The 25,406-nt window shown below is 39.1% G+C and overlaps 3 protein-coding genes across 3 annotated transcripts in view; all 3 read left to right on the plus strand.

Annotated features, from left to right (window-relative positions):
• Window positions 1–9,491, plus strand: part of fgd6 (FYVE, RhoGEF and PH domain containing 6) — a 49,321-nt gene extending 39,830 nt beyond the window's left edge. The window contains exons 18-21 of the mRNA XM_062066427.1: window positions 3,276–3,370; window positions 3,441–3,569; window positions 5,198–5,346; window positions 8,444–9,491. Coding sequence (XP_061922411.1) covers window positions 3,276–3,370; window positions 3,441–3,569; window positions 5,198–5,346; window positions 8,444–8,486 — 416 coding nt within the window. The 3' untranslated portion in view covers window positions 8,487–9,491. The remainder of the gene's footprint in view (window positions 1–3,275; window positions 3,371–3,440; window positions 3,570–5,197; window positions 5,347–8,443) is intronic.
• A 1,615-nt stretch (window positions 9,492–11,106) lies between these two features.
• On the plus strand, window positions 11,107–19,362 carry ndufa12 (NADH:ubiquinone oxidoreductase subunit A12). The gene is made up of 4 exons (XM_062066432.1): window positions 11,107–11,265; window positions 11,465–11,550; window positions 16,393–16,480; window positions 19,130–19,362. Exons 1-4 carry the CDS (start codon window positions 11,177–11,179, stop codon window positions 19,308–19,310), a joined length of 444 nt encoding a protein of 147 aa, XP_061922416.1. The 5' UTR covers window positions 11,107–11,176; the 3' UTR covers window positions 19,311–19,362.
• Window positions 19,363–19,528: 166 nt separating this feature from the next.
• Window positions 19,529–25,406, plus strand: part of tmcc3 (transmembrane and coiled-coil domain family 3) — a 70,819-nt gene continuing 64,941 nt past the window's right edge. The window contains exons 1-2 of the mRNA XM_062066428.1: window positions 19,529–19,626; window positions 19,956–20,040. Of these exons, the coding sequence (XP_061922412.1) occupies window positions 19,963–20,040 (78 nt within the window). The 5' untranslated portion in view covers window positions 19,529–19,626; window positions 19,956–19,962. The remainder of the gene's footprint in view (window positions 19,627–19,955; window positions 20,041–25,406) is intronic.

Below are 25,406 nucleotides of genomic sequence, written 5' to 3' on the forward strand. Positions count from 1 at the left end.
GCCTGTTGTTCACTATTCTTTAGACATTTTAAATTGCCTTTCAAATGTCTATTCTTGGTGTTGGCTTTTATCAAATACATTTCCCCCCAAAAATGCGACTTATACTCCAGTGCGACTTATATATGTTTTTTACCTTCTTTATTATGCATTTTCGGCCGGTGCGACTTATACTTCGGAGTAGGGATGATACTCGAAACCGGTTTTCCAGGTTGTTCGATAAGAAAAGAACCGAGACCTCGGACTCAAATCCCTTTTTGAGAACCGGTACCCGTTATCGAGACCTATATAGTAATGCCTGGTTCACACCAACGGCGCTTGCCGCGCTTTAAAGCGGCGAGCAAAGCGCCATCATTTTTGTCAATTTTTCCACGAATATCCCGATCTCTGAAGTAATGTTATGCTTTGATACGCTCTGATACGAATTAGTTGCCGCTTTGTTACCGTTCCTCACGCTTTGATCCCGCTTTGATACGCTTTAAATCACGCTTTGATACGTTTTATTACGCTTTAGTGAACTTTATTACGCTTTGATGCGATCCTGACGCTTTAAATCAGGCTCTGACACGATTATCAAGCTCTGTTGTGCATTGTTACAACAAAAATAAGAAAAAAATGTGAAAAACTCAGTATACTGTTTTCCACGCATTTATATATTCATTTATTTTTTCAATTTCTCTTTTTTTTACGTTATATTATGTTTTATATCTTCATTTCTTTTATTTTTGTCATCTTAATAAATATCTATCTTTCATTTTTTATGCTAGTTGAAAATAATAAAAGGCAATTATCCACACATTTTTTATATTCATTTATTTTTTCAATTTCTCTTTTTTTCCGTTATATTATGTTTTATATCTTCATTTCTTTTATTTTTGTCATCTTAATAAATATCTATCTTTCATTTCTTATGCTAGTTGAAAATAATAAAAGGCAATTATACACACATTTTTTATATTCATTTATTTTTTCAATTTCTCTTTTTTTTTCGTTATATTATGTTTTATATCTTCATTTCTTTTATTTTTGTCATCTTAATAAATATCTATCTTTCATTTGTTATGCTAGTTGAAAATAATAATAGGCAATTATCCACACATTTTTTATATTCATTTATTTTTTCAATTTCTCTTTTTTTTTCGTTATATTATGTTTTATATCTTCATTTCTTTTATTTTTGTCGTCTTAATAAATATCTATCTTTTATAAAACATAACATATTCTCTGTATTATTAACATTTTCATACAGAAAAATTTTAGACAGTAATGTCAAACTGCAACATCAAACAGCAAACTCTAACAGAAGTACAGAAACAATAATCATCGTATAAAAAAAGGCAATGATGCAAAAGAGAATGGATTTGTAATCCTGTGTTGGTTTTACATAAAAGTTTCAATGTCACTAGTCAATATCACAGTCACTTTCTATTTGTAGGGGTCCGCGCTTTGAACCAAGATCTGTTAAGCTTTCCTACGCTTTTAGTCAAGTTTTGCTGAGCTTTGTCACGCTTTCATACGCTCTTGGCGCTTTATTCCATTCTTGACAGAGCGCAGAATTTTTTAAAACCGTTTAAAAAATTTTGGCGAACTTGCCGCATGTCCCGCTTCACTACAAGCTTTCCCACGATCCATTAGGACCCTCACGCTTTAATCAGGCTTTGTTACGCTATAACGCCGCTTTGCATGCTGCTTTAAAGCTCCGTCAAAGCGCCGTTGGTGTGAACCTAGCATAAAGAAAAAGAGTTGGTTCTTTATTTGAATCCCTGGGAACGAATCCCGTCCCGACAGGAAATGGCCCGTGAGACATCACAAGAAATGACGTCACGTAGCTCAGTCATTAGGCGCAGATAGGGAAAGCAGGAAAAACAATGGACCGGAAAAAGCGCTCCAAGGTGTAATAAAGTTCAAAACAAAAGGTATAATCCAATGAATAACTTTACTGAGAGATTTTAGCAGGGTAAAACACATGACGGACACTTTTACGACCAACCGGAAACATAGCAACCAGGCTAGCAACGCACCTCCTTTACGGCAGCTGTCGCAACGTTCTTAAAGCAACCGCAGCACATACATATATATACAACACATCTCCCTTTTTTAACTTTTGTTTTTCTTTGCTTGTAAACAAAACAAAATCACACTGTATATGTGTTGTCTGTCTAATTATAAATAATGCAGACGAGGCGTGTTGGTTGAGATCTTGACGTTTACTTTCACAGCGTGCTCATAACCTCATTCTTAGCTGCCGGGTGGCGACATGCAACAACACTTTTCGGGGCTACCGCGCATGCTCGTCACTCCCGTTGCATGCTGGGTAGTATAGTTGTTATATTCCTAGCTCATAACATCACATCTTTCCCCCTATAAAGAAATAATGTTAACTCCATAAAGTGTATTTCTTTTTTTAGCTTTAACTTTTCATTTTTTAGCATTGTAACCACATTTGCAAACAACTTTTCTCTTCATAGAATTTTCTTTCAATAAAGAAATAAAGTGCAAAAATGTCAAAGCATCATAACAAGCAGTTACCGTATGTCAACACTTTTTTATTTTTTTTATTTTTTTTTTATAAACAACTCGAAAAAACCAAGAGTTCTTAACAACTCTCAATCGGCCTCTTAGGTGGCTGAACATGTCTCTTAGGTCTAGACAGTCTCTCAACAGCAGGTGACGCGGACACTGCTGTCAGTCTTTGGTCAGCAAGGTCAGGCTCCGTGTCAGCAAGTTCTGCAGGTCCAGCTGAGTCCTGTTGAGCCTTTTCCTGAGTAATAGCTGTAGTTAGTATGTTCCAATAGCAGCAGAAGTGCACTTTTTGGAGAGCTGTATTATTTTCAGTTTTGTGCCCAAGGGACTGATTTTATTTAACACTATATTACTATTTATACACCTATAGGTTGTTTTTGTCTTACTGTATATATTTGTTTTTCTGAAAAATCCCACTTAATATACTTTGGGTAACAACAGTCAATATTTATTTTTTTTATTTTATTTTTTTAGGGGGGTAACAGTCAATATTTATTTATTTATTAGATTTTATTTTTTTCTTATATAATAAAAGTGAGCTTTTTTAAAACCAAATATTGTGTGTTTTTTTCCATATACAACAACCTATCTGGATTCGATAAGAGAATCGATAAGGAATCGGTTCGATAAGAGGATTCGATAATGGGCTCGAACTCGATAATTTCTTATCAAACATCATCCCTACTCTGTACCGAACCAAAAAGTCTGATCTCAAATACCTTTTGACTTTCCTACCATGCACATATGTCGTTTAGGTGACCGCTGTGCCTCGTCGTCTGTGTCGCCCATCAAATCCGGAGCTTTCTCCTTCACGAGAAAACAAAAGAAGATTCCGGCCGCTCTAAAAGAGGTGACAAATATTCCCTGTTTATTGTTTTGTGTGTGTCTGAGCAGTCACGTGACCAGGTTGTCTCCGGCAGGTGTCGGCCAACACGGAAAACTCGTCCATGAGCGGCTACTTGAACAGGTCAAAGGGCAACAAGAAGCAGTGGAAGAGGCTGTGGTTTGTCATCAAGAACAAAGTGTTGTACACCTACGCCGCCAGCGAGGTTCTCTTAATAGCCTTTGTGTTCTTTATCTGCAAACCCCGAAAGCAGTGAAGTTGTCACGTTGTGTAAATGGTAAATAAAAAGAGAATACAATGATTTTTTCAACTTATATTCAATTACATAGACTGCAAAGACAAAATACTTAACATTAGAACTGGTAATATGTTATTTTTTGCAAATATTAGCTCATTTGGCATTTGATGCCTGCAACATGTTTCAAAAAAGCTGGCACAAGTGGCAAAAAAGACTGATAAAGTTGAGGCATGCTCATCAAAGACTTATTTGGAACATCCCACAGGTGAACAGGCTAATTGGGAACAGGTGGGTGCCATGATTGGGTATAAAAGCAGCTTCCATGAAATGCTCAGTCATTCACAAACACGGACGGGGTCACCACTTTGTCAACAAATGCACGAGCAAATTGTTTAAGAACAACATTTCTCAACCAGCTTTTGCAAGGAATTTAGGGATTTCACCATCTACGGTCCATAATATCGTCAAAAGGTTTAAAGAATCTGGAGAAATCACTGCACGTAAGCGGCAAGACCGAAAACCAACATTAAATGCCTGTGACCTTCGATCCCTCAGGCGATACTGCATCAAAAAGCGACATCAGTGTGTAAAGGATATCGCCACATGGGCTCAGGAACACTTCAGAAAACCACTGTCAGTAACTACAGTTGGTCGCTACATCAATAAGTGCAAGTTAAAACTCTACTATGCAAAGCCAAAGCCATTTATCAACAACACCCAGAAACGCCGCCGGCTTCGCTGGGCCCGAGCTCATCTAAGATGGACTGATGCAAAGTGGAAAAGTGTTCTGTGGTCTGACGACTCCACATTTCAAATTGTTTTTGGAAACTGTGGACGTCGTGTCCTCCGGACCAAAGAGGAAAATAACCATTCGGATTGTTCTAGGCGCAAAGTGTAAAAGGCAGCATGTGTGATGGTATGGGGGTGTATTAGTGCCCAAGACATGGTTAACTTACACATCTGTGAAGTCGCCATTCATGCTGAACGGTACATACAGGTTTTGGAGCAACATATGCTGTCATTCAAGCAATGTCTTTTTCATGGACGCCCCTGCTTATTTCAGCAAGACAATGCCAAGCCACGTGTTACAACAGCGTGGCTTTATAGTAAAAGTGCGGGTACTAGACTGGCCTGCCTGTAGTCCAGACCTGTCTCCCATTGAAAATGTGTGGTACATTATGAAGCTTAAAATAGCACAACTGTTGAACAACTTAAGCTGTACATCAAGCAAGAATGGGAAATCATTCCACTTCAAAAATGTGTCTCCTCAGTTACCAAACCTTTACTGAGTGTTGTTAAAAGGAAAGGCCATGTAACACAGTGGTAAAAATGCCCCTGTGACAACTTTTTTGCAATGTGTTGCTGCCATTAAATTCTAAGTTAATGATTATTTGCAAACAAAATTTTGAAGTTTCTCAGTGTGAACATGAAATATCTTGTCTTTGCAGTCTATTCAATTGAATATAAGTTGAAAAGGATTTGCAAATCATCGTATTCTCTTTTTATTTACCATTTACACAACGTGACAACTTCACTGCTTTGGGGTTTTATATGTTGTCATATGCTTGATTTACCGACACCCCGACTCCTTTTAGGATGTGGCGGCGCTGGAGAGTCAGCCTTTGCTCGGCTTCTTCCTCCGGGAGGAGAAGAACGGACCGGCCCAGAGGATGCAGTTCAAGCTGTACCATAAGAACACACTCTTTTACATCTTTAAAGCCGACGACATCCCCACCGCGAGGAGGTACTAACACCCACATGCCCTAACACAGACCTGGGCAAGATTTTCAATCCGGCCCAACGGACGTTCTACATCATTTTTTTAGACCTTTAACATCAAAAGTTTATGATGTGCAGTGATGTTTTTAAATGACCGTAAGTCTTGAACTATAGAAAGTATTTCAATGGTTGAAATCTGCGCTTTTGAGTGTTATAGGAGTTATTACGGTAATCTAGGTCACCGCAGCTCAGACCAGGAACAAAGCAGAGTGGGCGGGGCTTGTTTTCAGAGCAGCCAGCCCGAAAACAGATGCAGAAGCAGATTTTTACAACAAATGTCTGCATAAAAGTGATAATATGTCATATTGTAGGTGTTTATTACACTTGTCTATGGAGGAGCTGGTCTGAGAAGTAAAATACATTCATATGTTGTCAGTGCCGGCCCAAGCCTCCATGGGGCCCTAAGCAAAATTTGATTTTGGGGCCCTCTATTTCTGCCAATAATATTGATTGTTGATCATTCACACACCTACTATAAACTCATTGTGGCTCTGGCAGTGTTGTTTACATTATCCTATTGTCAGCCTAGCATGTCTTTACAAATGACATGTCATTTATAAAGATATGGGCGTGGCCCAGGTAAGAACATAAATAATACCAATGAATGAACGAATGATGTCCAGAGTGCCACATATGGTTCCTAAACTTAGAATGTAGAAAACATTCAGCTACAAGAGTGGCCTGGGGTTGAACTGTCCAAGTGATAAAGCTTTGTATTTACAGTAAAAGTGTCATCTTGTCTCATCAGTCTTGTACATATTAGTCTTTAATTACTAGTTTATATTTTTAGTTAATTGTTCATATTTAATGTTTACTTTGTACAAAGAGAGCGCAGTCTACTGAAGTTAAATTCCATGTGTGTTAAACATAACTGGACAATAAAGCTGATTCTGATTCACTTTATTATTTTAGGTAACAAAAACCTGAAACAGCAATGTGCAAAAATAATTCGTAGTGCAAGAAAAACAATAAAGTGCAACAATAAAATCACTTAAATATATATAAAAAGGAACAAATTCAATTGTACGAAAAACAACATAATTAAATTAAATATCAAGCAAATACTTAAATAATATTAATGAACAGAGTTACCAGAAACAAGGTAACATAATGGTTTATAAACAAATATAAAGTTACTACATATTAAAACTATGTAAATGTACATAACGATGTGCAAAACATTTTTGGGGAAAAAATCTAAATAAACTACCTTAAATTAAGGTCCTTAATTCACACATTTGACCATCACATCACAGTTTTGTTCCTCTGTTCTTCACCACCCACACCACTCCACCCACTCCTGTGCTTCCTGGCTTTTCTGGAGGCAAAGTCATTTATGACATCGCTGTAAGAAATCTGATGGCCGACTTTGTTATTAATACTAATCACTGCCATGTACGAGTCTGACTCAGACTCGTACATGCAAAAAATGAAAAATAAGAATTTTTTGTTAATTGCTTTTGGGGGCCCCCTGGTGGCCGCGGGGCCCTAAGCAAGCGCTTAGTACGCTTATGCCTTGGGCCGGCTCTGTATGTTGTTAATATTCAGTGTTTTATTGTTCATAGTTGATACTGTAAATCTCACTTTTTTTTATTTTCATGTACATTTTCAGAATCAGAATGAGAATAGTTTTATTGCCATTGTTTGAGAACGGGTTCACAAACTAGGAATTTTTCTTGGTGCAATCGTGCAACATAAAACACATATAACACATATTTGGTAATAAAAAGAGCTGTAACTGAGCTATCAGATCATGTTATAGACTTAGAAGGAATTCAAGGAGCTACTGTTAGGAGTTATTGTTCATTTGCCTGATGGCCGAGGGGAAAAAACTGTTCAGGTGGCGGGAGGTGTGGGTCTGGATGGAGCGTAGTCTCCTGCCTGAGGGGAGAGGAGAGAATAGTTTGTGTCCAGGGTGAGTGTAAAAAAACTGTAAAATTCCATTCTTTTTTTTTTGAGGTGGTCTGTCATAACTTCTTTAGAACTCTATGGCAGTGTTTTTCAACCTTTTTTTTTGAGCCAAGGCACATTTTTTGCGTTGAAAAAATGCGGAGGCACACCACCAGCAGAAATCATTAAAAAACGAAACTCAGTTGACAGTAAAAAGTCGTTGTCGCAATTGTTGGATATGACTTTAAAGCATAACCAAGCATGCATCACTATAGCTCTTGTCTCAAAGTAGGTGTACTGTCACCACCTGTCACATCACACTCTGACTTATTTTGACTTTTTTGCTGTTTTCCTGTGTGTAGTGTTGTAGTTCTTGTCTTGCGCTCCTATTTTGGTGGCTTTTTCTCTTTTTTCTGTATTTTCCTGTAGCAGTTTCACGTCTTCCTTTGTGCGATATTTCCCGCATCCTATTTGTTTTAGCAATCAAGAATATTTCAGTTGTTTTTATCCTTCTTTGTGGGGACATTGTTGATTGTCATGTCATGTTCGGACGTACTTTGTGGACGCCATCTTTGCTCCACAGTAAGTCTTTGCTGTCGTCCAGCATTCTGTTTTTGTTTACTTTGTAGCCAGTTCAGTTTTAGTTTCGTTCTGCATAGCCTTCCCTAAGCCTCAATGCCTTTTCTTAGGGGCACTCACCTTTTGTTTATTTTTGGTTTAAGCCTTAGACACCTTTTTACCTGCACCCTGCCTCCTGCTGTTTCCGACATCTACAAAGCAATTAGCTACCGGCTGCCACCTACTGATATGGAAGAGTATTACACGGTTACTCTGTGGAGCTCTAGACAGCACTGACACTCGAAAACAACACATCATTTGCAGACTATAATTACTGGTTTGCAAAAAATATTTTTAACCCAAATGGTTGAAATTAGATAATTTCCCACGGCACACCAGACTATCTCTGTATCGGACATTGTGACTTTTGGTATTAGTGTTCCTGAAAAAAAGGGATCCAAACACACATACTATACAGCTAAATGTGTATATGTCATTTCTACACACATTGGCCCCGCAGACCCATTTTTTCTCTCAATGTGGCCCCCCCGTGTCAAAATATTTGCCCAGCTCTGTCCTAACCTTTTACCTCATTTGTCTTATTTTGTCTGTAGATGGATCGAAAAGTTTCAGGAGGCCATGATTCTCGAACAGTAATCCACGAGGTCCACAAGTCAAGGATCACCTGCTCAGGAAGGACTAAAAGGAGTTGGAAGACACCAGACGCCTTTTTGAAAAAGACACGGGTGCTATTTCTTCTTTCCAAACATGATATCCTTGCCTTGTGATGCTCATGGCCCGCCGATTGAGATTGTGTCGCAGACCTGTTTGCGGACATGGACGTGAACGTGTGCCAGGAGGGATCACATTGAAGCGAATGAAGGAAGTGTTCGTTGTTGCGTTTTTGAATGAAATACAAGCAGCGTTTTACTGTGAAAATCATGCTTGGATAAAGAAACGGAAAGTTGTTTTTTCTACCCTCAGCTTTGAGACTTTTTTTACTGCCGGTCAAACAGCATCCTGGAGGAAACTGGAAGGGAATCATTTGGCTTGATACATTTCATCCTTTACAGAATGTTAAGCCACGTCAGAAGTGGAGTGTGGGTATTTTTGTGTACATGACAGAGCAACATTGACCTTTTTATAAGATATTTATAATGTATGAAGAGGCAGTACAAGCTGTCACCTCTTGGTAGTCAGGGTCTGTTGAGTTTCATCACACCTTTTTTGTGTTTTTTAAACGTGGGAAAGGGAACTTTTTTGTAATTTTGTTGCACTACTAATGGATGTTTTTTGTCCCCGTGCCCTCCAAAGAAATCGTACCTGTTATCGTATTTTTTCTACTAGTGAAACCAACAATAATGTTTTACTATTGATTGTGCTGCTCTGCAGAAACAATCCGCACCAGTTCCAGCACGTAAACACAAGAGCTGACGTGCTTTCTGGGATCACATTTTTTTATTGAATATTGTCTTTGCAGCTCTTGATTGATCAGTGTCATGCTGATTTGTAACTTGTCTGGGAATGATTGCCAGGAGCTGGGAATCATGTGTTATGATTGTACAACAACAGTGACATTTTATGATATCAACAGTGTGGAGGTAGAGTCTCCGAAAAATATTATTACTCTAAACTGTCAGGCAACAGTTTTTAATAAAATATATATATATATGTATATATGATGGCTGCGTGTTAATTTTGACTTGGGTGGTTATGACACTTTATCAGTATAATGCTTCAAACACTGCTTCCAAAAGTTGTGCACTACAAAACGTGTTCATTGTAGCCATTAATCTCGACTTCATCATTTTTTATATAAAAAAAAAATCTGCACAAATTGTTCTAATAATTGTTGTTTTGTACGTTAAAGTGTTTTGTATGTTGTGCTCCTGAGTTAATGTTGCCGATCAATTTGTATTGAATTTATTTAAATGTATTTTTTCCGTATCAACTGCTTCAAGTCGGTCACATTTTTTATATATATATATATATAGTTTAAATAGGGATTTAACTTTTTTTTCTTTTTTTGTTTTACTTAATAAATGTCAGGTTCAAACACTAATGACATCTATTAAACAAGACAAGAAGCAAGGAATTAAACAGACATAATTACATTTGGCTCAATTGAGGAGAGACGTCTGGACTGTACTCTTGTACAGTCTTACCACGCTCTGGCGAAAATATACGCCTCTTTTATTTGGACTTTCCCTGATTACTTGGCAACAGCTGTTTCTAAGGGACGGAGGTCGTAAACAGCCATTGCCTTTGATTAAAACAATTCAAAGAAAAGGTCGTAAAACAGTTCAAAGAAGAGGTCCCTGGAGGGGAGTCAGGTCCTGCTTCCTCTTCGCTTTGTAGATCTCGGGTCAAGACAATATCTTTCTGTTGATTACAATGCATCAAGGAGGAGCTGGACGAAGTGGCTGGGGAGAGGGAAGACTGGGCTTCCCTGCTTAGGCTGCTGCCTCCGCGACCCGACCTCGGATAAGCGGAAGAAGATGGATGGATGATTTAACAGTATGTTTATGTGGAACGCAAAGTAGTGTACCTGTTCCCTTCCGGACTCACTATTGTGAAACGTCGTTCCGACCCCTTAATAGTTCCGTCGTTTAAAAAAAAAAAAAATATATATATACCGGTATATTTATTTTTTTGTCATTAAAAAATACAATCATGCGTGCTTACGGACTGTATCCCTGCAGACTGTATTGATCTGTATTGATATATAATGTAGGAACCAGAATATTAATAACAGAAAGAAACAACCCTTTTGTGTGAATGAGTGTAAATGGGGGAGGGAGGTTTTTTGGGTTGGTGCACTAATTGTAAGTATATCTTGTGTTTTTTATGTTGATTTAATTAAAAAAAAAAATATATATATATATATATAAATATATTTATTTATTTAAAAAAAATTTTTTTTTTTTTTTTAAATTTCTTGTGCGGCCCGGTACCAATCGATCCACGGACCGGTACCGTGCCGCGGCCCGCTGGTTGGGGACCACTGTTTTAACCTACTATGTTGTGCTCCTGATGTTGATCAATTTGTATTGAGTTTGTTTAATTGTATTTTTCCAGTATCAACTGTTTCAAGCCGGTCAAAAAATGTTTATAGTTTAAATAAGGATTCAACTTTTTTTTTTTTCTTTAATAAGGATACAGTGTTATGTGTACTTATAACAATTTCATATACCTACATTTTCTTCCTAGAGGGAGCATGACAGAAAATAATTGCGAGTCACTGTTTTAACGGTATGTTTATGTGGAACACAAAGTAGTGCACCTGTTCCCTTCCGGACACACTACTGTGAGACGTCGTTCCGACCCCTTAATGGTTCCGTCTAAAGATGGCGGGTTACGTTAATGTTGTCCGAAGGGCTTTGGGACAAATAGGAGGTCACGGCGGAATTCGAGGGTTTCTTCTTCAACTCTTTAGGTAAAATAAAACATTGTTAAGAGAGTTTTCTAGCGAACCCAAGATGACTGCTCTAAATGTGTTCACATTGCTAAGCTAAGTTAGCACGTTGACAGCTAATAAACGCACACAAACATGGCTGTGCCAATGTCAAAAGGGGGGAAATTGTATGTTTAAAAAAAAAAAAAAGATGAATTAATGTGTCGAAATTGCTTGACAGGGTAAACGACGTAAAGACAGGGGCGCTGATTGGTGTTGACAAATATGGCAACAAATACTACGAGGACAAGAAGAACTATTTCTTTGGTGAGTCCACCTTCTTTATTTACATTCTACCACTTCATACCCGGCAGTTGTTAAGGTATGTGTGTACAATTTAAAATAATAATTGATTACCTTACAGTCTTGTAAGGACGAGTCCAGTGATATAAGTATCTATTTCCTGTGATAAACATGAACGAAGTTAGGGACTTTTAAAACTGGTGAAAAACGCACTCATTTTTGGTCAATTTCTCCACTAAAAAGTCAATATGGCTCAAGATTTTAGGTGTGACCTTTTTGTTAAAGGCCTACTGCAATTTTTTTTTTTATTTAAACGGGGATAGCAGATCCATTCTATGTGTCATACTTGATCATTTCGCGATATTGCCATATTTTTGCTGAAAGGATTTAGTAGAGAACGACGATAAAGTTTGCAACTTTTGGTCTCTGATTAAAAAAAAGCCTTGCCCCTACCGGAAGTAGCGTGACGTAGTCAGTTGTTCACCTCCTCATATTTTCCTATTGTTTTCAATGCAGCTAGAGCGATTCGGACCGAGAAAGCGACGATTACCCCATTAATTTGAGCGAGGATGAAAGATTCGTGGATGAGGAACGTTAGAGTGACGGACTAGAATGCAGTGCAAGACATATCTTTTTTCGCTCTGACGGTAACTTAGGTACAAGCTGGCTCATTGGATTCCACACTCTCTCCTTTTTCTATTGTGGATCACAGATTTGTATTTTAAACCACCTCGGATACTATATCCTCTTGAAAATGAGAGTCGAGAACCCGAAATGGACATTCACAGTGACTTTTATCTCCACGACAATACATCGCCGAAACACTTTAGCTACGGAGCTAACGTGATAGCATCGTGCTTAACTGCATATAGAAACAAAATAAATAAATCCCTGACTGGAAGGATAGACAGAAGATCAACAATACTATTAAACCATGGACATGTAAATACATGGTTAATGCTTTCCAGCTTGGCGAAGGTTAACAATGCTGTTGCTAACGACGCCATTGAAGCTAACTTAGCTAGGGAGCTAACGTGATAGCATTGGGCTCAAATGCAGATAGAAACAAAATACATAAACCCCTGACTGGAAGGATAGACAGAAGATCAACAATACTATTAAACCATGAACATGTAAATACACGGTTAATGCTTTCCAGCTTGGCGAAGCTTAAAAATGCGGTTGCTAACAACGCCATTGAAGCTAACTTAGTATAACGGGACCTCACAAAGCTATGATAAAAACATTAGCTATCCACCTACGCCAGCCCTCATCTGCTCATCAACACACGTGCTCACCTGCGTTACAGCGATCGACGGAAGGAAGAAGGACTTCACCACGATCATCCGTGCGGTCGGTGGCTAGCGTCGGCTAGCGCGTCTGCTATCCGAGTCAAAGTCTTCCTGGTTGTGTTGCTGCAACCAGCCGCTAATACACCGATCCCACCTACAACTTTCTTCTTTGCAGTCTCCATTGTTCATTAAACAAATTGCAAAAGATTCACCAACACAGATGTCCAGAATACTGTGGAATTATGAGATGAAAACAGAGCTATATTGTATTGGATTCAATGGGGTACCAATACTTCTGTTTCACTGGCTACGTCACGCGCATACGTCATCATCCAAAAGGCGTTTTCACCTGGAAGTTTAGCGGGAAATTTAAAATTGCACTTTATAAGTTAACCCGGCCGTATTGGCATGTGTTGCAATGTTAAGATTTCATCATTGATATATAAACAGACTGCGTGGTCAGTAGTAGTGGCTTTCAGTAGGCCTTTAAAAATGTCTTAACTTTGTTTTGTTTTTTACACCATTTAAAAAAATAAATAAAAAAAAAAGGTTATCATTGAAAAGCTTGCTTCATGAATTTGGAGTTGGAAGTGATGAAATATTATAGTGTACAGCTCTGGTAATGGGTACATTCGCACCCACCTGCACAAATGTACTTCAAAACGTAACAATCAAAATAAATATGACTTTTTTGTTTTGTTTCCTAGGGCATGCATATATAATATGCATTATTTTGACCATTTAAAATCAACGATAATAAAAAGGAGATGCTTGGAAATAGCATAAAAATGCCACAAAAACTTGGAAAAACGTGATTCATAGCGTTACTTTTTGGTGTAACCATCATGAGCGTTCTGTTCAGGTATATTTATTTTATATTTTGATAAATCATATTTATGTATTACTAAATTAAAATAGGTATTGATCAATCTTTAAGTTGTGTGTATTTGATTTCAGTTTGCTTTTGACATCTTATTTAGAATTGTAGTTGAAACTTTTACAACCTTGTGTTGCGCTCATGATGGCGTAACCAAACTTGATTTCATTTAGTGATCTTATTTTGAATATTTATTCCCTTTTTTACATTTAGTATATTTAAATTTTCATTTATAAACATTGAATACATTTCAAATATCAATAAAATGCAATTGCCTTCATCTTATAGGGTAATGTTTAGTTACACCAAGTCATGAGCGTAACACTAAGCTTCATCACTTTGACTTGTAATATCTTTAATTCTGGTGGTGTTTTATGCTTTTTTCTTTTTGGAACATGTACTATACATATAATACAATAAAGTCCCATATAAAATTATGTTTCCAGCAATACTTTAATTTTGCCTTTGAAACTAACACTCCAATGTCCATTAGTGGAGCTGTACACTATAGTAAAGTACATGTACAGTTTTGACTGTACATGTACTGTAAATGTATAATGTATTTATATTATTCACATGTGAATAATACTGTATAACAGACTGTATTTATGTTATTCACATGTGAATAATGCTGTATAATAGACTGTATTTATATTATTAACATGTAAAAAAATACCTGAGTGTTTATTGTCTATTGTGAGCGAACTGTGGTGCTGAATTTCCCCCAGGGATCAATAAAGTACTTTATATTCTATTCTATTCTAAACATTGCTGGTCGGACATGATTTAAGAGTCACAAAACAAACAGCAAAGCAATCGGCGTGTCCAAATAAAAAACTGTGCGAATCGATTACCGTATTTTCCGGACCGTAGGGCGCACCGGATTATAAGGCGCACTGCCGATTAATGGTCTATTTTAGATCTTTTTTCATATATAAGACGCATCGGATTAGAGGGCGCATTAAAGGAGTCATATTATTATTTTTTCTAAATGTAAAAAACTTCCTTGTGGTCTACATAACATGTGATGGTGGTTATTTGGTCAAAATGTTGCATAGATGATGTTTTACAGATCATCTTCAAGTCGCTTTCTGACAGTCGCTTCCAGATGCACCGTTTTGTGGGCGGTCTTATTTACGTGGCTCACCTTCGACAGCGTCTTCTCCACGTCATCTTTGTTGTAGCGGTGTAGCGTGCAAGCACGGGAGTGGAAGAAGTGCCAAAAGATGGCGCTAACTGTTTTAATGAAATTCAGACTTTACTTCAATCAATAACGGAGCAGCATCTCCTCATCCGGAAATAACAAAAAGGCCGGAAATGTGTCCCGTGAAAAACTGTCTCTCAACCGGAACTCTAATAATTAAAGGTCCTTGGGTGAATAATGTAAACTCACTACACCGGTATGTTTTTGCGCTTTCATGGCGAGTTCACTGACAGATATAAGTAAGAACTTTACACTACTTTATATTAGAAATGGCAACAGCTGAGGATGAATGTCCCATAACAAGAAGATAGAGAAAAGGTAGGCCCGGCCAACCTGTCTGACAATCCTGTAAATAAGTTGGTCATGTATGATGTCTTTTTTTGCTATTTTTGTCCGTGATGTGTAATGTCTATTGTTTAAATGTGCAGCAGTGAAAATGAATTTCCCCACTGGGATCAATAAATCTAAATGTTAATCTAAAAAATCTAAATCTAAAAAGGAGAAGCTTATCGTCTACAATGGCGGACACGCAGAATTTTTCAGGGTTTATGCAGATCTCAAGTACAGATCAGAAGGTAAGAACAGTTGCTTTTGCATAATATTACGAAACAAAACGCCAGATATGTCTTACCTTATACACACACCATAATGATACTTGTATGTTTAATGCGCATACAATCCATCAAGCCGTGCGGATTCATAGCTTACCAATTTGTTGTGGCTTGTGCAGCCCTTTGAGACACTCGTGATTTAGGGTATATGAGTAAACTTTGATTGATTGACCAAAGTCGTACTAAAACATTTTGATAGATTTTTGAGCGCTGTGTGTAATGTTCTATATTTTCAATGGAACATTTAAAATGTTGGTGTTGTTTACTTGAGTCTTATTGCCATCATATTTCAGTCTACATGTGTCTCTTATGTGTGACTGCCATCTACTGGTCACACTTATCATTTCACCATGTACCAAATAAAATAGCTTCAAGGTCGGTAAGCAAAACCAGAATTATTCCGTACATTAGGCGCACCGGGTCATAAGGTGCACTGTCGAGTTTTGAGGGAAAAAAAGGATTTTAAGTGCGCCTTATAGTCCGGAAAATACGGTAATTAAAAAAGATGTTGGCACACTCACAGATAAATGTATAACTTGTATTATGATAGGGATTAGAGTCAACATTTTACTCGCAAAACATTTTTTGCAGGGGAGCATTGTCGAGTGTAAACTTGCCAAATTTTGTCAGAGCTTGTTCAATTCGAAAATGTCAATATTTTGAATAAACTCCGCTATGTGTTCTACGTCATCAGCATTGGTGTATAGTGGTGATGAAAACAACGAAAGCCGCTAATCACGATGGCTCGATGAAGCGTGAAACGCTCTTGAGTGACCACAGCGGAGAGAAAGCGTCACATTTAAAACCGTCAACAAAGTTGTATTAGTACTATTACACCACTCTGTATTCTGTAACTGTTGTGTGTGTCAAAACTGTATCCAGGACGACATCGCTGGGTGATCTACACCACGCAGATGAACGGAAAGAACACTTTGTGGGAGGTGGACGGCAGCATGGTGCCCGCCGAATGGTCCGTATCCCATTGAACCTAAATGGGTCATGTTACGATTTTTTTCTTTCTACATTATAACACTTCCTTGTGGTCTACATAGCATGTAATGGTGGGTCTTTGGTCAAAATGTTGCAGATAATGTTTTACGGACTGTTTTTAAGCCGCTTCCTGACTGCGTCTTTTCGCCGCCATCTTTCTCGTACCACTTCCATAGCGAGTCTACTGAAAGATTAAGCTATACGTTACTTTGTATTACAAATGGTAACGGCGGAGAATGCATGTGCATGTACGAGCCCGTCTGCCCTACAACAAGAGGATAGATAAAAATAAGGAACTTATTTGCTACAAAAGCGAACCCGCCTTTGTAGCAAATGAGTGCAAGTCCCCTTCTCCTAACACACCTCAAAGTTACTTCTGACAAACTTGTGACCAGGCTTGTGATGATAATTCCCACATTGGGCTCTTTGGGTTTCAAAGGTCCTTGAAAGGTTATTTTCAAGGACCTTTGAAAGGTCCACAGTAGGACTGCAACTAACGATTAATTTGATAATCGATTAATCTGTCGATTATTACTTCGATTAATCGATTAATAATCGGATAAAAGAGACCAACTACATTTCTATCCTTTCCAGTATTTTATTGAAAAAACCCAGCATACTGGCACCATGTTGTGGACATTGCGGGTGCAGCATACACCAATAATAACACAGAAATGTAACTCATCTGATCAGAACTGAATCAGATATTGTACACGTTTCTGTTGTGAATAATAAAGGATTCATTTTAGGCTGCCTCTGAATAATAGCATGAAATATTCCAGCACCTTCATAATGTTTAGTTATACTAAAGCGTCACTCAAATCTAAATATATTTATATAACTTTATTGGCCCGGCTACATTGATCCATTATGAAACCAACCTGAGATATTTCTGTCCGTTACGTTTATTTCGAAATTTGTAACCGTGCGTTTTCTCTCTCAAAACAGAGTCGAATGTGCCGGAGACACATTATCAGCCCCGCGTTGCAACAAAGGCATAACGTTAACGCTACTCACAAAAAAGCTGAACTCATGAATGCCTGTTGCCACTATGGACTTAAAAAGTTACGTACCGTGAGTTGTTCCCTTCATCCATGGCTCCAACATTTTTCTTCTTCAGGTGCTCCTGAAGCAATGTTGTACTTCCGTGCCCTTTTGCAGGAAACGGTCTTCTTTGAAGTCTTTAAAGTGAAGTGTTCCCACACTTTTGACGACTCAGGTCGTACACTTTTCTCCATTGAAGCAATAACCCCAAGATGTTTCTCCGCTAAACTATCGGTACTGTTTTCCTGCGCCATTTTTCGAACGTTTCCCGCAAAGGAGACGGCGTCGTCACGTGAGCTGCACATGACCACATCATTGGCTAGATTACGCCACCTCACGAGACGTAGCCTCAGCGCCGCCCTGGCGCTGTTTTGTACTGTTTTTCTACTTATTTTGATTATTGTTTCTCAGCTGTTTGTAAATGTTGCAGTTTATAAATAAAGGTTTATACAAAAAAAAAAAAAACATAAATTTTTTTTTTTTAAAAAGCCTCCGCGCATGCACATAGCATAGTTCCAACGAATCGATGACTAAATTAATCGCCAACTATTTTGATAATCGATTTTAATCGATTAGTTGTTGCAGCCCTAGTCCACAGGAATCTCTCTTTGAGAGTTTGTATGAGAAACTGATCAAGTCCCGTGAAGGAGAGCAACCTTCCCTTAGGATGCAGTTGTTGAGTATCTTGTAGATTTATACAATATACCGTATTTTTCGGACTATAAGTCGCTCCGGAGTATAAATCGCACCGGCCAAAAATGCATAATAAAGAAGGAAAAAAACATATATAAGTCGCACTGGAGTATAAGAGTATAAGATTTTATATCACGCGTTTCTATTATTAGATACTCAAAGCGCTCACAGAGAAGTGGGAACCCATCATTCATTCACACCTGGTGGTGGTAAGCTACATTTGTAGCCACAGCTGCCCTGGGGGTAGACTGTAGGCAGCGAGGCTGCCAGTTTGCGCCTACGGCCCCTCCGACCACCACCTATCTCATTCATTCATTCAGTGTGCGCGGCACCGGGGGCAAGGGTGAAGTGTCCTGCCCAAGGACACAACGGCAGCGATTTGGATGTCAAGAGGCGGGGAGCGAACCTGCAACCCTCAGGTTTCTGGCACGGCCGCTCTACCCACTACGCCATACCGCCCCTAAATTTGTGGTATCATCCAAAACTAATGTAATGTATCAAACAGAAAAATAAGTGATTATTACATTTTAACAGAAGTGTAGATAGAACATGTTAGAACAGAAAATAAGCACATATTAACAGTAAATGAACAAGTAGATTAATAATACATTTTTACAGCTTGTCCCTCATAATGTTGACAAAATGGAAAATGACAATATGTTACTGCATAGACTAATTAGGAGCCTTTGTTTGTTTACTTACAAATTGTGTAGTATGTTCACTATTTTATTTAAGGACTAAATTGCAATAATAAACATATGTTTCATGTACCCTAAGATTTTTTGTTCAAATAAAGCCAATAATGACATCTTTTGTGGTCCCCTTTATTTAGAAAAGTATCAAAATACATTTTGGTACCGGGACAACACTAATTGTGCATTGTGTCCTTCAGGCATCGCTGGCTCCACTGCATGACGGACGACCCCCCGACAACACACCCTCCGGAGCCCAAGAAGTTCCTGGCCGAGGTCCACCAGTTCAACACGAGCGGCAGCCCCCAGCAGTACGTGCCCTACTCCACCACCCGCAAAAAGATTCACGAGTGGGTGCCGCCCCAAGCCGGAGCTCATTGAGCTCCTGAAACTGATGTTCTCCTCAATAAAACCTCTGTATGTACCTTCACAATGGAAGTCACCTGACTTTTCTTAGCATGACGTGGGTGTGGCATAGTGTGAATGAGGACAAACTAACAAACAGGTGAGCTTCCGCATCATCCTCAGAGCTGTGGGGAGTATTTTGGTGACCTTATTTGAGGTGTATGCTGCGTGTTAATCGCTGCAGGATTATCCACGGCGAAGTTGCAGCGTGCGGCATTTCGTGTTGCTAAAGCTTCCCTGCGGCTGAGCGGACAGGAAGTGCATCGTTGTGGCTCTCGTCCAACACGCTAAGGTGCGCCTTTTATGTTTTTTTTACTGCAATACCTGTGCAGAAAATATGCATTTGTGGACATGGACTGATACAAAAAAAATATGCACAGAGGAAAAAAACTGCTTTTAGCTTCATATTTTAATACAGTAAGGGCCAAATTTAAGGACTTTTAAGGTCTGTTTGAAGCTTTTTCAGATATTCATAGCAATATACTGATTTAAAAGATGTTATGTACTGTATCCACACTTTTAAGCTATAAAAACATTGAAAACATTGCCCTTAATAGAATGCAGAGAAATGATTACAAATATTGATGTTTCATTTTTCACTCACTGGGATGTTTTCATTAGCTGACAGATGAGGAGGCTCACTCTGACGTCACTGTGTGCTGTCGGGGACAGTTTGGAAGAGAAAGGAGCGAGAAGACGCCAGAGTGTAAGTGTCATTACTCTTCTTGACCAAAGGGGGGTGCTGTGTCCTCACATTTGTATCATCTGGATCAGGGGTCGGCAACCCAAAATGTTGAAAGAGCCATCTATATTGGACCACAAATACAAAAAAGTAATCGGCCTGGAGCCGCAGAAAATTAAAAGCCTTATATATAAGTGTTATAATGAAGACAACACATGATGTAAGTGGCTAATTAGCTATATTAGCCTACTATCAAAATGACTTCATAAGTGTTCTAATGAAGACAATTGATTGATTGATTGAAACTTTTATTAGTAGATTGCACAGTTCAGTACATATTCCGTACAATTGACCACTAAATGGTAACAACCGAATAATTTTTTCAACTTGTTTAAGTCGGGGTCCACGTAAATCAATTCATGGTACAAATATATACTATCAGCATAATACAGTCATCACACAAGTTAATCATCAGAGTATATACATTGGATTATTTACGTTATTTACAATCCGGGGGGTGGGATGAGGAGGGTTTGGTTGATAACAGCACATGATGTAAGTGGCTAATTAGCTATATTAGCCTACTATCAAAATGGCAATGTGCCGCAGGCGGACGCAAGTCTTCGTTGACAGAAATGTTGAAATGTAATATTTATTGTACACATTTTTACAACATTGTAAAACATTAGTAAAATTTCTCAGAGGATGAGATAACTCCTGGAAATGACTGTCTTAGAATGGCCAAAGGTATAGATGTGTGTGTCCAAGTTAAAGGCTGTCTTCTTCTAGTTTATTTATTACAATCTTTGCAAGCTAGGTAACGTTTGCTGTGGTCTGGAACAACATGGCGCACTAACAAATATCAGAAATTTAGATAATGTGTCATGAGACATGCAAATTAATTACACAAAGGACATAAGTAAAGGAAATTAAATGAGCTCTAATATAGCTACAAATGAGGCATAATGATGCAATATGTACATACAGCTAGCCTGAATAGCATGTTAGCTTGCAGCCATGCAGTGACCAAATATGCCTGATTAGCACTCCAACAAGTCAATAACATCAACAAAGCTCACCTTTGAGCCTTCACGCACAGCATAAAACATTTGGTGGATAAAATGAGACAGAGAAGGAGTGGCATAAAACACGGCTTTCTGTGGCAGAGTCTGAGAAAGTTGTACATGTAAACAAACTGTTGAGTCACAGTCCACACAACGGTGAGTTCAAGGGCCGCTGAAATTAGTAGGACAAAGCGGCGCTCGCCAAATACTGTCATCAGTGAAGCATTAAACACAAACTTATTAAACAGTGGACTTTCTAAAAAACAGGAAGGTTTGTGTCGTGTTTGTCCTACAGAAACCATATTACAACAAAAAACATATTTTTCACCCCATATTTTTTTCCCATTTCCATAAATTTTGTAAAAAGCTCCAGGGCGCCGCCAAAGAGCCGCGGGTTGCTGACCCCCGATCTAGATCAGGGGTCTTCAATGTTTTCCAGTCCACGGACCCCTCAAACTGATGGAGAAATGGAGCGGGACCACTTACTTATATATCTTTTACACAATTGTGTTTTAAATGTAACATATCCTAAAGATACCTTGTTAATTCAAATAGTACCAGCTATTAGCTTACAACTAGAGTGCTAATAGCTAATAGCTTAAATGCTAAGATTATTATATCCATCCACCCGTCCATTTTCTACCGCTTGTCCCTTTCGGTGTCGCGGTGGGTGCTGGAGCCTATCTCAGCTGCATTCGGGCGGAAGGCGGGGTACACCCTGGACAAGTCGCCACCTCATTGAAGGGCCAACACAGATAGACAGACAACATTTACACTATATTACCACTTATTTATACATGTTTTTATTTCAAACCTGCAATGTACAGTGAGTAATTATAAACCAAAGACATTTAAATGTGTGGAAAAATTGCAGGCGGAATAAAAAAAAACACATTAAAAAAAGTCTCGTAACACCTCGCAGTACCTCTGCAGACGTCCTAGGGGTCGTGGACCCCCTGTGGAAGACCTCAGAACTAGATAGTGAAGAAAGCTGCTGAGTCAGACTACACAACGCTCTAGATTTATTAACATTGGTGCATCTCCCAAAAATATATTACATTGATGTCATTAGCTGATTCATCCCTTGCAAAATAGTGCTCCTTTAAAAAATAAAGTGTGATGGGGGCACGGACCCAAAGTGATGTCAAGTCCAGGCCTCTTCCTCATCCTCGTCGTCCCCGCTGCCAACTGACATCTCTCATTTTAAGTGCACCCACAGTGCGTCGCCGTGTCCTCCATCGCTTCGCTTCAGCATCACTGTCTCGCCACGCACGCTCCAGCAGGGCACAGTGCTGGTGTCAGGTCTTGCACCGCAGTTTGAGCTTTTCAACTTTAATGGGTCACAGTCGCTGCCTTGGGTCTTGTTTTTTGTTTTGTTTTTTACCTGCCCTCCCACCCCAAGCACTGCGCTGTAAAAATACCCACCATGCCCCATTTCTGTCCACTTCCTGTGTGTGTTTACGCATACACAATGAAGCCCCCACTTTGCCCAGTCCTGACGCAAGACCAATCACAAGGTGTCTCCACCAATACATATTGTCACTTTTAATGATGATACATGAAGTTTTTATAATTAAATACAAAAGCCAAAAGCAGTGAAGTTGTCACGTTGTGTAAATGGTAAATAAAAAGAGAATACAATGATTTGCAAATCCTTTTCAACTTATATTCAATTGAACAGACTGCAAAGACAAGATATCTAACGTTCAAACTGGTAAACGTTGTTATCATTTGCAAATATTAGCTCATTTGGAATTTGATGCCTGCAACATGTTTCAAAAAAGCTGGCACAAGTGGCAAAAAAGACTGAGAAAGTTGAGGAATGCTCATCAAACACTTATTTGGAACATCCCACAGGTGAGCAGGCTAATTGGGAACAGGTGGGTGCCATGATTGGGTATAAAAGCAGCTTCCATGAAATGCTCAGTCATTCACAAACAAGGACGGGGCGAGGGTCACCACTTTGTCAACAAATGCCTGAGCAAATTGTTTAAGAACAACATTTCTCAACCAGCTATTGCAAGGAATTTAGGGATTTCACCATCTACGGTCCGTAATATCATCAAAAGGTTTAGAGAATCTGGAGAAATCACTGCAGGTAAGCGGCATGCCCATTCGATTGATTGATTGATTGAAACTTTTGTTAGTAGATTGCACAGTGAAGTACATATTCTGTACAATTGACCACTAAATGGTAACACCCGAATACGTTTTTCAACTTGTTTAAGTCGGGGTCCACTTAAATTGATTCATGATACAGATATATACTATCAAATATATACTAACATCATAATACAGTCTTTACACAAGACATTCGATCCCTCTGGCAGTACTGCATCAAAAAGCGACATCAGTGTGTAAAGGATATCACCACATAAGCTCAGGAACACTTCAGAAAACCACTGTCAGCAACTACAGTTGGTCGCTACATCTGTAAGTTCCAATTAAAACTCTACTATGCAAAGCCAAAGCCATTTATCAACAACACCCAGAAACGCAGCCGGAATCGCTGGGCCCGAGCTCATCTAAGATGGACTCATGCAAAGTGGAAAAGTGTTCTGTGGTCTGACGAGTCCACATTTTAAATTGTTTTTGGAAACTGTGGACGGAAACTCCGGACCAAAGAGGAAAAGAACCATCCGGACTGTTCTAGGCGCAAAGGCATGGCGTAGTGGGTAGAGCAACCGTGCCAAAAACCTGAGGGTTGCAAGTTCGCTCCCCGCCTCTTACCATCCAAAAAAAAAAATCGCTGCCGTTGTGTCCTTGGGCGGGACACTTCACCCTTGCCCCCGGTGCCACTCACACCGGTGAATTGAATGATGAATGATAGGTGGTGGTCGGAGGGGCCGTTGGTGCAAATTGCAGCCACGCTTCCGTCAGTCTACCCCAGGGCAGCTGTGGCTTTGAAAGTAGCTTACCACCACCAGGTGTGAATGATTGATGGGTTCTACATGTAAAGCGACTTTGGGTACTTAGAAAAGCGCTATATAAATCCCAGGTATTATTATTAACGACGTTGCTTGGATGGCAACATATGTTTTTCCAAAACCTGTATGTACCTTTCAGCATTAATGGTGCCTTCACAGATGTGTAAGTTACCCATGTCTTGGGCACTAATACACCCCCATACCATCACACATGCCGGCTTTTACACTTTGCGCCTAGAACAGTCCGGATGGTTCTTTTCCTCTTTGGTCCGGAGGACACGACGTCCACAGTTTCCAACAACAATTTGAAATGTGGACTCGTCAGACCACAGAATACCTTTCCGCTTTGCATCAGTCCATCTTGGATGAGCTCGGGCCCAGCGAAGCCGGCGGCGTTTCTGGGTGTTGTTGATAAATGGCTTTGGCTTTGCATAGGAGAGTTTTAACTTGCACTTACAGATATAGCGACCAACTGTCGTTACTGACAGTGGTTTTCTGAAGTGTTCCTGAGCCCATGTGGTGATATCCTTTACACACTGATGTCGCTTTTTGATGCAATACCGCCTGAGGGATCGAAAGTCACGGGCATTTCTCCAGATTTTCTAAACCTTTTGATGATATTACGGACCGCAGATGGTGAAATCCCTAAATTCCTTGCAATAGCTGGTTGAGAAATGTTGTTCTTAAACAATTTGCTCAGGCATTTGTTGACAAAGTGGTGACCCTCGCCCCCGTCCTTGTTTGTGAACGACTGAGCATTTCATGGCAGCTGCTTTTATACCCAATCATGGCACCCACCTGTTCCCAATTAGCCCGTTCACCTGTGGGATGTTCCAAATAAGTTTTTGATGAGCGTTCCTCAACTTTCTCAGTCTTTTTTGCCACTTGTGCCAGCTTTTTTGAAACATCTTGCAGGCATCAAATTCCAAATGAGCTAACATTTGCAAAAAAATAACAAAGTTTGCCAGTTCGGACGTTAAATATCTTGTCTTTGCAGTCTATTCAATTGAATATAAGGTGAAAAGTATTTGCAAATCATTGTATTCTGTTTTTATTTACCATTTACACAACGTGACAACTTCACTGCTTTTGGGTTATGTAATTAAAGTATGTGTGATTCCTGCTCATATTGTAGTGAATCAATATCAGTATCAGACAATATTCAAGGCTCCAATATCGGTGTTGTATTATAAGTGAAAAAGTTTTATCGGGACACCTATAATTCCAAGCACACCTAAGACACACCTAAGACACACACACACACACACACACACACACACACACACACACACACACACACACACACACACACACACACACACACACACACACACACAGAGGGTAGCTCCCCCCAGGAGATTTCTTCCTTAACTCAACGTGATCATCCCTCCCGAATCCA

This window comes from Entelurus aequoreus, linkage group LG12, assembly GCF_033978785.1.
Source record: "Entelurus aequoreus isolate RoL-2023_Sb linkage group LG12, RoL_Eaeq_v1.1, whole genome shotgun sequence".
NCBI lineage: Eukaryota > Metazoa > Chordata > Actinopteri > Syngnathiformes > Syngnathidae > Entelurus > Entelurus aequoreus.